General features: G+C 61.6%; 2 protein-coding genes across 2 annotated transcripts in view; both read left to right on the top strand.

The window, feature by feature from the left end:
• LOC135891963 (adhesion G protein-coupled receptor E5-like) overlaps positions 1 to 2,922 on the top strand; it is a 33,529-nt gene extending 30,607 nt beyond the window's left edge. The window contains exons 19-23 of the mRNA XM_065419647.1: positions 279 to 345; positions 658 to 749; positions 1,169 to 1,337; positions 1,893 to 1,982; positions 2,641 to 2,922. Coding sequence (XP_065275719.1) covers positions 279 to 345; positions 658 to 749; positions 1,169 to 1,337; positions 1,893 to 1,982; positions 2,641 to 2,922 — 700 coding nt within the window. The remainder of the gene's footprint in view (positions 1 to 278; positions 346 to 657; positions 750 to 1,168; positions 1,338 to 1,892; positions 1,983 to 2,640) is intronic.
• Positions 2,923 to 3,028: 106 nt separating this feature from the next.
• LOC135891962 (adhesion G protein-coupled receptor E5-like) overlaps positions 3,029 to 12,004 on the top strand; it is a 36,413-nt gene continuing 27,437 nt past the window's right edge. Inside the window, exons 1-4 of the mRNA XM_065419645.1 lie at positions 3,029 to 3,034; positions 5,340 to 5,513; positions 6,324 to 6,374; positions 6,936 to 6,978. Of these exons, the coding sequence (XP_065275717.1) occupies positions 3,029 to 3,034; positions 5,340 to 5,513; positions 6,324 to 6,374; positions 6,936 to 6,978 (274 nt within the window). The remainder of the gene's footprint in view (positions 3,035 to 5,339; positions 5,514 to 6,323; positions 6,375 to 6,935; positions 6,979 to 12,004) is intronic.

Below are 12,004 nucleotides of genomic sequence, written 5' to 3'. Positions count from 1 at the left end.
CCATCGGGGCCCACCGGGGGACGGGGGGGTGGGCCCCCATGGGGTGGGTGAGGCCAGCGTGAGGGAGGGGGGCACCCTGCTGCCACTTGGGCCAGGGGCAACTTCTGCTCAGGGCCCCAGCCCGGGACACTTGTACAACACAAGGAAGCTCCCAGGCACTAAGTGGGGGGCTGGCAAGTCTCTATCCCCCGCTCTGCCAGTAGGGGGGGCAGACCCCACCCTGCAGTGCCCCCTGCTGGCAGGTGAGTGACTGACCCGTGTCTGTCCCTCCCCCACAGCTGCTGGCTCTCGCTGGAGAAGCAATTCATTTGGAGCTTCCTGGCGCCCGTCTGCATCATCATCGCGGTAAATCCCCTCCCCCAGCCCAGCCCCATGCCAGCGCCTGGCCCCCTGGCCGGCCCCTGAGGGCCTGGCTGTCAGCTGCCCTCGCTTCTTTCCCCAGCCATCCAGCCCCCGCTCCGGGGCAGCTGGGCCCCTCACTGACTCCCCTCACGTCTCCAGCCTCCAGGGGCAGAGCTGGGTCACTATGAGGAGTGGGGCGCCCCCGGCCCAGGCAAGGGGCTGCCCCATGGGCTGCACAGCTGGCAAATCCCATAGCCCCCACCCCCAGGACACTGTTGCTGCCCTCCCAACCCGCCTCTCGCCTGCCCCCGGCAGGTCAACGCCGTGATCTTCGTGGTCACCGTCTGGAAGCTGTCGCTGAAATTCGCCGACATCAACCCCGACATGAGCCAGCTGAAGAAGCTCAGGTAGCGGGCGCGGCCCCGGGGGCAGCAGAGACCCTGGCACTGCCCTGCTGCCCCCCGTCGGGGGAGGGGGAGCTGGGGGGGGATTAGAGTAGAAGTCATCCCACCATGTGTGGGGGGAACCGGGGAGAGGGGGCCACATATGAGTGACATTTTCCCCCACCGCCTACTGGCTGGGGGGCAGAGTCTGGGGAGGTGGGGCTGTGTGCAGGAGATGTCAGTCACATGCGGGGGGAGGGGCGGTTCTGACTCAAGGGGCGGGGCCCTAGGAGAGAAGGGGAGGTGGGGCAAGTCCTCAAGGGGTGGGGCCCTGAGGAGGGAGGGGAGTTGGGCTGTGACTGAGGGGTGGGACCCCAGGGGGAATGGAAGGTGGGCTGCGGTGGAGGGGCGGGGTCAAGTGACTGGTTCCCCCTCCCCCGCAGGGTGCTCACCATCACGGCCATCGCCCAGCTCTGCGTCCTGGGCACCACCTGGATCTTCGGCCTGTTCCAGTTCAACCAGCGCAGCCTGGTCGTCTCCTACATCTTCACCATCCTCAACAGCCTGCAGGGGCTCTTCATCTTCCTGCTGCACTGTCTGATCAACAAACAGGCCAGTCCCCCCCGAGCCGGCGCTCAACCTCTGCCCCTCAGTGCCCCCCCCCCCCCGGGAACTCTCCCAGCCGGCGCTCTCCAGCCCCTCCTCTGGCCTTTGTCTCTTTCCTGGGCCAGGAGCTCACCTGATCGCTTTGTTCTCCAACAGCTTCCGTTGGCACCTTTGCAGGGGAGGGGCCCAGGCCATCAGTTGCCAGGAGACGGGGTGTCGGCCATTCTCTGTGCAGATACCATCACACTGGCCCTCTCGGGCTCTGCCATCACACCCCCTTATCCCACCACCTAGATACTTGAGAAATGCAGAGGGGAAACTGAGACACCCACACAGTATTCAGAGAACATTCCCACTTCGTCTTACCCCCCACTAGCCAGCGCTCCTGCCCCACAGCGCCCCCCACTGGGAGCTTCCCCCAGTGCCCTCTGGTGGGAGGGGCTAGGGCTGGCTCCCGCCCTGCCCGGCCAGTTCTGGGCCCTTGTCTCCCTACAGCTGATGCCCCACCCCCGCGACCCCCCTGCGCCGTGGGGTGACCAGCCCTCTCCTCTCTCCTGCCAGGTGAGGGACGATTACCGCAGGTGGCTGAGCTGCGGCGGCCTCAAGAGACCGGCCAAGTACTCCAAGTTCTCCAGCTCGACCACCACGCGGGTAAGGGGGGGCCGGGCCGGGCTCCACAACAGTGCAGGAGCCTTCTGCCCTGCAGCCCTTCCCTGCCCCCCCACTCCCCTCCTGCTCCAGCCCCCACAGCCAAACCCCACCCAGCAAGTGCTCACTGCCTCCTGCCCGTGTTGGGGGGGGGGGGGGGGGGGATAGAAGAGAAATGAGGCAGAGCTGGGCTGAAAAGGAATTAGAAGCCAGAGAGAGGGGCTGGGAGCCCTGGGGTCTGTCCCCAGCTCTGGGAGGGGAGGGGGGATCTAGGAGCCAGGACCCCTGGGGTCTGTCCCCAGCTCTGGGAGGGGAGGGGGGATCTAGGAGCCAGGACCCCTGGGGTCTGTCCCCAGCTCTGGGAGGGGAGGGGGGATCTAGGAGCCAGGACCCCTGGGGTCTGTCCCCAGCTCTGGGAGGGGCTGAGAGCCAGGAACCCATTTGTCATTCTGACTCACCATGAGGCAGCCTGGGGGGGAGGGGACAGTGGGGGGGTCGAGTCCTGCTCTAACCCACCACCCCCCCTTTCCCAGCAGGGGCTCTAGCCACCGCAGGATTCGGGGTTGTAGCTCTCTTGCGCTCAGCCCATTTCCGGACACCGCAGCTTTGCACATGAGAAAACCCGGCCCCCTGCCCCCGGCCTGGCCCTGCCCGTGAGCAGAGACCCACCACGCACCTGGACTCGCTGCATGCAGATGCTTCAACGGTTGCCCAGCGGAACCTGCCAGGCAGCGGGGGGCACCGTTACGCTGCCCAGCTGCCCCCACCCGCTGGGCACTCACCAGCCCCAGGCCTGCGCGCTGCCAGCATCGCCAGCAATAGCAACGCCAACAGGGCAGCCGCTCAGCTCCGACGCGACGTCCTCTGGCCACAGGGGGCGCCTTTCCCTTTGGTACGACCGGGTCCCCGGCCCCGCCTGCGGTACGACGCTGGGCCGGGCTGAGCGCGGGCAGTGGAGATCAATCCAGCCAGCAGTGATGACCCCACCCCCCAGAGGACCCCGCCCCTCCCCCCAGGGACTGCAGCATCAGCCACCACCCTTGGCTTCGATGACGGTACGACATGGCCGGAGCTGAAGGAGGCAAGCGGCCCCAGCCTGCGGCGGCCCCCAGGGCTCGGCTGTCTGTGTCTCACTGGGGACACTGGTTTTAAAAATGATCTTTTTAAAGTTATTAAAATATTAAGTTTTGTGACAAAAACAGCTGCTTCGAGGAGCCACGTGTGTGGCGGCTGGAGAGAGAACCCAGAAGTCCTGACTCCCAGCCCCCGCTGCTCTAACCCTCTAGATGACACGTTCTAAGGACAGCTGGGCCCACAGTGACCCTCGGAGTCCAACCAGCTGCAGAACAGGTCCCCGCCCCCCCTGGATTCACTCCTGCTCCATTGAGAGCAGAACGTCCCGGCTCCATTGGGAAAGGGCCAGTGCTGAGAATCCACCACGCCCCCGGAGAAGCTGTCCCGGGGTTCATTTACCCTCCCTGCCGATTTCCAGTGTGACGGTCTCACTTCCAGCCCTTTGGGTGCGAGACTGAAGAGCCCATGATCACAGTCCCTATAGACTGACCGAGTGACCCCTTCCCTGTCTCTGCTAATCCAACTGAGCTCCTGGAGTCTGTCACTACAGGGCAGGTTTGCGAATCCTCACGGGCCTTCTGGCCTCTCTCCAATTCATCAGCATCTGTCTGGAAGTGGGGACACCAGAGCTGGACACTAGTTAAGCGGCACTCAGACCAGTGCCAGATACAGAGTAAAATAACCTCCCTCCTCCTACCTGAGCGTCCCCTCTTCACACATCCACTGAAAGGTATTTCATTAAATAACAAAAGACAAACCCCCAAACCACAATCTCATCTTTTTTTCCACTAAAATCTCCTGATTTGGGGGCCGAGTTCCTGATTTTGGGGTTTGTCTCACTTGATCTTCTGGCGCTGTTCATGATCAGCTCCCACCAAGAGCAGAAAGAGCCTGACCCACCTGGCCTCTAGGGGGAGCTGTTTGCTTGGTGACATATAATAGCTGGGTAAGGACGGCAAGGCAAGCGCACAGTGCAGCACGTACAACGGTGCCGCTGTACAAACGCTACACTACAGGTGCAACAGCTCCACTACAACTGTACAAAAGCACAATGCTGCAAGTGCAATGGGACAATGGTGCAGCTAAACCCATACAAGCACACAATGCTCCCGGTGTAACTGTGCAACTACCACTGTGCACCACGACACTGCAAGGAAAATTGCACAGCTGTACAAGCGCACTATACTACAAGTGCAACCATGTGAGCACCATACGCTGCAAATGCAATGGTGCAACTGTAAGCATGCAAGCACCTTTATGCTGAAAGTGCAACTGTGCAACAACCTGGCAAGCTCACAAGTATAACGACAGCCGTGCAAGCACACCCCACTGAAAGCGCAAGTGTGCAAACACAATATGCTACCAGTGCAATCACACTAGGCTCCAACGGCACTGTGCAACTATAGATGTGCAAGCACAATACACTGCAACTGTTTGTGTCCAGGCCTTGTGCCCTGGCTGTGACTCTCTCAGCTGACCTACTAACAACACGCAGGCTGGTGTCCACACAGCAGCCTTTTCCACCTGCCTCCTCCTTGCTGCCGGAGTTTGTCCCAGTGCATTCTGGGAAACTCTGGGCTGCCATTGAGAATTACTTGCTAGTTACCTGGATCTGAACTGGCCCCATTTGAGTCTGTCAGGGATGCACTCTGGTCCCCCCCGTATGTTGAAACTGTCACAGCTGCCTGTAGTGATAAGGACTCAAAAAACAGAGAAATCATAAATAATCCCTGGCCCATGTAGTACAGCTCTTCCCCCAGATACAGCAAACACTAAATGTACAGCACTGGCTAGTTTTGGCCTCTCGGCCTGGGCTGTCTACTGCTGCGTTGGTTGTTCACACACTATGGAAGTGCGGGGTGGGGACTAGGCGACCAGTTTATTTAATAAAACAAACTCTTCCCTTCCATCCGCACAGAGGAGCAGACAGGGCTGGAGCCATCCCTGCATCTCGCTGGGGGATAAGGGGGCAGGACAATGGGCTGATCAAAGGGATGATTTGCAGTGGGGTCTAGAGGTCAGAGCAGAGGGGCTAGGAGTCAGGACTCCTGGGTTCTGTTATGACCCCATTCTCCTTCCAGAGCTGGGAATAGAACCCAGGAGTCCTGACACCCAGCACACCCCCTATGTCATTTGCACCAGAAACGTAGAAGATGCTGGACAAAATTAGACCCTGCTCCGGGCGGGTAGATAGATCCAATTTGTGGCTCTGATTTCCCAAGACTGCATCCCCCCCACCCTGTTTGTGGGATGCCCTGTTTCCCCCGCCCCCCAACTCCTGGGCAGGAGCTGCCCATGCGGCACAGACACGGGCTGAGCAGGGGTGCGAGAGGAAGGAGTCGGCCCACGCTCCAGCACAATAGTGGCGTCGCCCAGAGCCAGCGCCAGGGTGTCCGAGTGCCTGCACTGCGGCCGGCCCAGGGCAACGACTTCCCCCAGAACGACAGCAGGAGCCCACGAGTGAGGAGGGACCCTGGTTTGTCGCCGCTTTTACTACTCTGCTCCTGCAGGAGATGGGGTGTATTTGAGCTGTTGGTGGGGGGGGTCAGAGTACACTTTAGGGGTACAAGGGGTTGGGGTGTATTGATGGGGGTTCAAAGGGGGGTTGGGTTGTGCCAGAGCTGCCCAGCACTACAGAATATTTTAGGGCGGGAGACTGTGACCCGTAGCCCCCCCGCTATTCCAACCCTGTCCCCCAACTTTCCAGATGCCCCTCAGTCCTGTCTCACAGGCCCCTGCTATCCCAGCCCGGGGCCTCACAGTTGGACATTCCCCCCACCCCCATCCCCCAGCTGATCTCACCCACAGGTTCCTGTTTCTGCTGGGGCAATGTTTCCATGAGGTCTCTGGTGCCTGCCCAAGGGGTGGCCTGGATATCCCCGCAGTGACACAATCCCCGGGGCTCCAGCCACGGGGCCTCAGCAGCTGACCTGAACCGCCCCCCACATCCCAAAGGGCATAACCCTGCCAAGCAGGAGGCAGCCTGTGGGGTGAGAGCAGGCTGGGGGTCAGGACTCCTGGGTTCTAGTTTCAGCTTGAGGAGGGAAGTGGGGTCTAGTGCAGAGGTGGGCAAACTACAGCCCGTGGGCCATATCCGGCCTGCGGGACCCTCCTGCCCGGCCCCTGAGCTCCTGGCCGGGGAGGCTAGCCCCCAGCCCCTCCCCTGCTGTCCCTAGCCCCCGGCCCCACCCCAACTGTCCCTAGCCCCCAGCCCCTCCCCCGCTGTCCCTAGCCCCCGGCCCCTCCCCTGCTGTCCCCCCTCCACTGCAGCTGCACCACCAGGCGGTGGGGCTGCCAGCTCCTGCTGCTCTGAGCAGCATGGTAAGGGGGCGGGGAGGGGGTTGGATAAGGGGCAGGGGGTTCGGGGGGCAGTCAGAGGACAGGGAGCAGGGGGCGGTTGGATGGGGCGGAGGTTGGGAGTGATGGTCAGGGGACGGGGAACAGGGGGGGTTGGATAGGGGGTGGGGTCGCGGGGGGGGGGGGCGGTTAGGGGCGGAGGTTCCTGGGAGGGGGTGGTCAGGGGACAAGGAGCGGGTGGGGGGGGGGGTTGGATGGGTTGGGAGTTCTGAAGGGGGCGGGAAGTGGGAGGGGTGGATGGGGGCAGGGGCCAGGCTGTTTGGGGAGGCACAGCCTTCCCTACCCAGCCCTGCATACAGTTTCACACCCTGATGTGGCCCTTGGGCCAAAAAGTTTGCCCACCCCTGGTCTAGTGGTTAGAGCAGGGGGACTTGGCACCAGGACGTGTGGGTTCTAGTCCCTTCTTTACCATCGCTCTCTCCTCACGAAGAGCATCACACTTAACGGCCGCATTGCCCCGTATCAATATCGCAGCCCTTTCCAAACCCTGTGAAGCTCTTGCCTTCCCCCACTCTCCTGTGGCAGGGAGTTCCCCGGGTTAACAACACAAGGCTCAAGGGATTTACAGGTAACGGTGGGAGTAAGTGCAGGTCGTAAGCTCCCAGCCAAGCACAGATCTGCCCAGGGGCTTCTCTGCACTGGGGGGCAGTTCCCAGAACTTGGATGGGCTTTGGATCTGGCCAGCTGTCGGCAGCTCTTCAGCTGTTGCGCTCCAAGGGGAAAAGCAGCCCCCGGCTGCCCGACCTGCTAATCTGGGCTCCACACTGTGCTGGGGCTGCGTTCCAGGGGGCACGAGGGGTGACAACAGGGGTGTATGGGGGGGCAGCACAGACAGGAACAGTGGTAGCATGGGGTGGAGATAAGCTTGGGGCTGGGGGCCGGGCTGGTACAGGCCCTGCTGGGTCATTCCTGGGGCCATCTCAGGGGGTGCGTCCAGGGGTAGGGGTGTCTCTGATCCAAAGAAGGGTCCCCCGGGCCTGGGGAGTTTAGAACAGTGTCTGTGGTGGGTCAGATTGGATGGGAGCCCAGCACGTTGGTCTCCAAAGCAGATATCCCCATATACACCGAACCCCTCCCTCCCAGCCAACCTCCCTCAATCCGCCACACACCCCTCTATCCACTCACCCACCCCGCCCGCCTTCCTCACCTCCCTCCAGCCCCACGCACACCCGTCCAGCCCCCTGCGCCATCCCGTCTTCAGGTGTTTCCCAGGCACCTCTCCCTCTGGCCTCCCCCATTGCTAACCCCAGGAAGGGGGGCTCTTTCTGCCCCCCACTCTGCAGCTCGGGACTTGGGCAGACACCCGCTGTAGCAGCCCCCAGGGCGCCCCGATTGCCCCATGTAGCTGTCTGGTTGGGGACAACTGTGTAAATGGGAACCGAATCCATGCCCCGCCCCCGCGAGCCCCCCTGGGATGGAGGCTCAGCCCAGACCGGGGTCTGTCATTTAGTGGGAGCCCCTGGTTAAAATATTGCCCGAACCGGCCTGTCAGCTGGTCCCCTTTTCTGACACCCCCACGGCTCCCCCTCCCCCGAGGTCTCCCCTCCCATCTCCCCACACACGTCCCTCCCCGGATCCTGCTCTCCTTCCCCCAGGCTCCGGCCCCAGCCTTCCTGGGCGGGGCCCCCGCCCCCCATATAACCGGACCTGTGCTTGGGGGCGCTGCCCTCTGGCTGCAGCTCGGTGCACGCCGCTCGCTGGACTCTCTCGCCCCGCAGCATGGACCCGGCTCGTCGCCTGCTCCCCCTCGGTGAGCCCCTGATTCTGGCCCCACCCCCGGCTCCACCATGTGCTCGGCCCAGGCTCCCGGGCGGGTTGCTGAGCTCGGTTCCCCGGGTGTAAATCTGGGGGAGTGACTCCAGTGTCGCCCGCCGTGCTCCGGCCCCCGGTAGAGCTGGGATCCCCGCGGGCTGGGCTCCAAGTCCAGGGGCCAGAGCAGAGCTGGGGCCCATGGGGGATGGGCCCGATTCTGACACCACTTACTGTGGTGTAAATCTCCGGGGCCAGGGCCCCGGTTGGTGAATTTTGCTGCCTGGACTCCAGGGGAGTGACGCTCATTCACACCCGCTGCCTTTACAGCGCTGTGACCGAGTGAGGCAGGATCGGGCCCAGCCAGTGCCGGTGGGGGCTGATTCTCCCCTCCCCCGGTGGAAATCTGGAGCAACTGGGCCTGATTCTGCTCCCACACATTTTCCCCTTGTGTGACTCCAGTGGAGTGACTCCTGGATCCCGTGCTGGTGTGAATGGGACCAGGACACTTGTGTCTGGCGGGGCAGGGATCTGCTGGGCTGTCCAGGACAATAGAGGGTTGTGCTCTATGTCCGGCTGGGCTGGGCTCCTCTCTGACACCCTGGGGAGCAGCGTGTTACTGGGGGGGGGGGGGCAATGTCACAAGTTGTCCTATCCTGGCTTGTACTCCAGAGAGAGATGATCCTTCTTTGACAGAGAAGCCAGGTGGTTTATCCAGGCTCCTGGCAAGATAGTTCTGGTGCTGGGAAGTGAACCCAGGAGTCCTGGCTTCCAACCCCCCTGCTCTAACCCACCAGACCCCACTCCCCTCTCACCACTGGGAATAGAACCCAGGTGTCCTGACAACCAGCCCCCCCAGCTCTAACGAGTAGACCCTGTTCCCTCAGGGTACAGAAGCAGGGTTTGTAAACTGATTTCCCGGGGTTTGTAAACTGTGCTGTCCGGGGTGGACTTTACACCAGGGATGGAGAGGCACCGGGACCAGGTTTGAAAGCCTTTTGGGGTGATCAGGCTTTGCATTTCCCCCAGGGGGGAATCGCTGGGTATGAGGCCCTATCAGAGCGGGTGTGGGGGTGCTGGTGTTGTCTGTGGGCTGCCCCTCCGAACCCTCAGATGAGTCCTGAGTGGTTGAGGACTGTGCAGAAGGCTGGATGCAATTGCCTGCATGTGTCCTGGCTCTGCCCCTTCCCAGCGATTTTGGTCATGGGTCGTCCTGGGTCCAGTCAACTCCCCTTCCAAGCTTCATCCAGACTTGATCTGATCTTTGGGGGCAGGGGAAGTTCCAGGGTGACCTTCCCCACCCCCACTGGCCACTGATGCATCCGCAGTCGCATCCCCTTTGGGCTGTGGGTGGTGCTGGAGCGTGGGATCCACCTCGGAGCTGGGAGCTGCAGCATCAGGAGCTGGGTGCCTGGTGTCCTGGGGTTCAGAGGAGGCTGGATGGGGAGGGGGCGGGTTGGAATGTGGGTCAGGGTCCTTTGGTTTGAGGTCTTCGAAGTCTTTGGCTTCTGTATGAGGAGAGATTAATAAGACTGGGACTTTTCAGCTTGGACGGCTAAGGGGAGATATGATTGAGGTCTATAAAATCATGACTGGTGTAGAGAAAGTAGATAAGGAAGTGTTGTTTACTACTTCTCATAACACAAGAACTAGGGGTCACCAAATGAAATTAATAGGCAGCAGGTTGAAAACAAACAAAAGGAAGTATTTCTTCACGTCAACCTGTGGAACTCCTTGCCAGAGGATGTGGTGAATGCCAAGACCATAACAGGGTTAAAAAAAGAACTAGATATATTCATGGAGGACAGGTCCATCAATGTCTATTAGCCAGAATGGGCAGGAATGGTGTCCCTAGCCTCTGTTTGACAGAAGCTGGTAATCAGCGACAGGGGATGGATCACTTGGTGATAACCTGTCTGTTCATTCCCTCTGGGGCCCCTGGCACTGGCCACTGTCGGAAGACAGGACACTGAGCTAGATGGACCTTTGGTCTGACCCAGTAGGGCCATTCTTATGTTCTTATGTCTTTCACTTAAAGGAGCATTTGCCTGGCTTTAGATGCCTTCAGGGCTAGAAGCAAACCTAGGACTGGACTAGGACTAGGAGGGCAGGGGGAGGGGCGTCTCATATCTTGGGGGGGAGTTGGCGGATGAGTTAACCTGGCGGGGGGAGTTGGGCACTGTTTTGCCGGGTGAGGCGTTGCACGGCTGATTTCAAAATCAAGAGCAAAATCGAAAGGCGGGTGATGAATTGTGGGAAATGGTGAGAGGTCTGGGAAAATGACGGGTCCCGTAACCTCTCCTCCCCCCGCCCCCAAAACCCGCTCGTCTTGTGGCAGGGCCGGCACCTGGGCAGAGTGAGCATGAGCCAGCGTCCGGGGGGGGGAGGGCGGGGGGTTTAAATTCTCCCAGGTCACCATGGCAGCAGCGCAGGCACCGCCCCCACTTGGTGCTGTGGAAGTGATGACACAAGGGGCAGATCAGTGGTGGATCGGGCCCACCTGGGGGATCAGGCCCCCGTTGTGAGATGTGGGGGCTGGGCAGAAAGGCAGATACAGTATCGGGGGGGGGGGGCAGTTCTCCGGATCTCGGGGGGGTTACTCAGTAGCAGCGAGATGCTGAGGCGATAGCGATTCCTGGAAACTACCCATGGCAGAGGAAAGCACAGGGGGGCAGAGCCCTGCTGGTGTGAATCGGCCTCCTTCCATTGAGCCCACTAGGGCTAGGCCGGTTTACACCCGCTGGGGCCTTGCCCAGAACGTCAGGGGTTGATTCCAAGAAGAGGGGTGGAAGTGTCCACCTTGAGAGGGGACTGGTGTCGGGTAGGGGAGAGCCAGGACTCCTGGGTTCTAACCCCAGCTCTGGGAGGGCAGTGTGGTGTAGTGGTTAGAGCAGGGGGGCTGGGAGCCAGGACTCCTGGGTTCTAGCCCCCAGCTCTGGGAGGGCAGTGTGGTGTAGTGGTTAGAGCAGGGGGGGCTGGGAGCCAGGGCTCCTAGATCTAGCCCCAGCTCTGGGAGGGCAGTGTGGTGTAGTGGTTAGAGCAGGGGGGCTGGGCGCCAGGGCTCCTAGATCTAGCCCCAGCTCTGGGAGGGCAGTGTGGTGTAGCGGTTAGAGCAGGGGATGCTGGGAGCCAGGGCCCCTGAATCTAGCCCCAGGTCTGGGAGGGCAGTGTGGTGTAGTGGTTAGAGCAGGGCACCCAGCACAAGGCTGTGGTTTGAAGCAGTAGCAAGACTGGGCTCCTGAGGGGTGCAGACGGGGGGGAAAGTGCAGTGAGTTTCCTGCCTCTTTAGAGGAGCAGAGAATTTCCAGGGGCAGCCCCGTGGGGGGAGGGGGCGCTGCATCAGCTGCTGCCGCCCCCACCTAGGCCGGGTGCATGGAGGGGGCTCTCAGCATCTGCTCGGCTGGGAACGCCGGGCCGGGGGAGTCGCTGCTCGGTGTACGGCTGGGAATGTGGGACCAGTGGGGCTGGGGGAAGTTGTTGCCTCCCACGGGCCAGCAGTCCCAGGAGGGAGGGGCAGGGGATTGCCCGCGGGGTGTTCCCTGGACAGGATGACACGTGGCTTTCGCTCTGCGTCACCAGCCCAGCTCCGGGGTTCCCGCCCTGACCTCCTGAGAGTGGTGAGGCTGCTCCAGAGCTCCCGCGTCCCGGCAAACAGCACCTCGCTGGGCACTTTGCCAGCCTGTGAGCTGCACATATGTGGGCTGGTGGATGGAGGAGTGGGGGCTGGGAGCTGACTCCTGGGTGCTATCCCCAGCTTGGGGAGGGGAGGGAAGTGGGGTTGAGGGGAGGGGAGTGCGGGTGAATGTGCTACCCAATCTGTCTGGGGTAAATGGGTGTTCTGGGGG

This window comes from Emys orbicularis, chromosome 19, assembly GCF_028017835.1.
Source record: "Emys orbicularis isolate rEmyOrb1 chromosome 19, rEmyOrb1.hap1, whole genome shotgun sequence".
Taxonomy (NCBI): domain Eukaryota; kingdom Metazoa; phylum Chordata; order Testudines; family Emydidae; genus Emys; species Emys orbicularis.
This window is presented reverse-complemented; position numbering and strand designations above follow the sequence as displayed.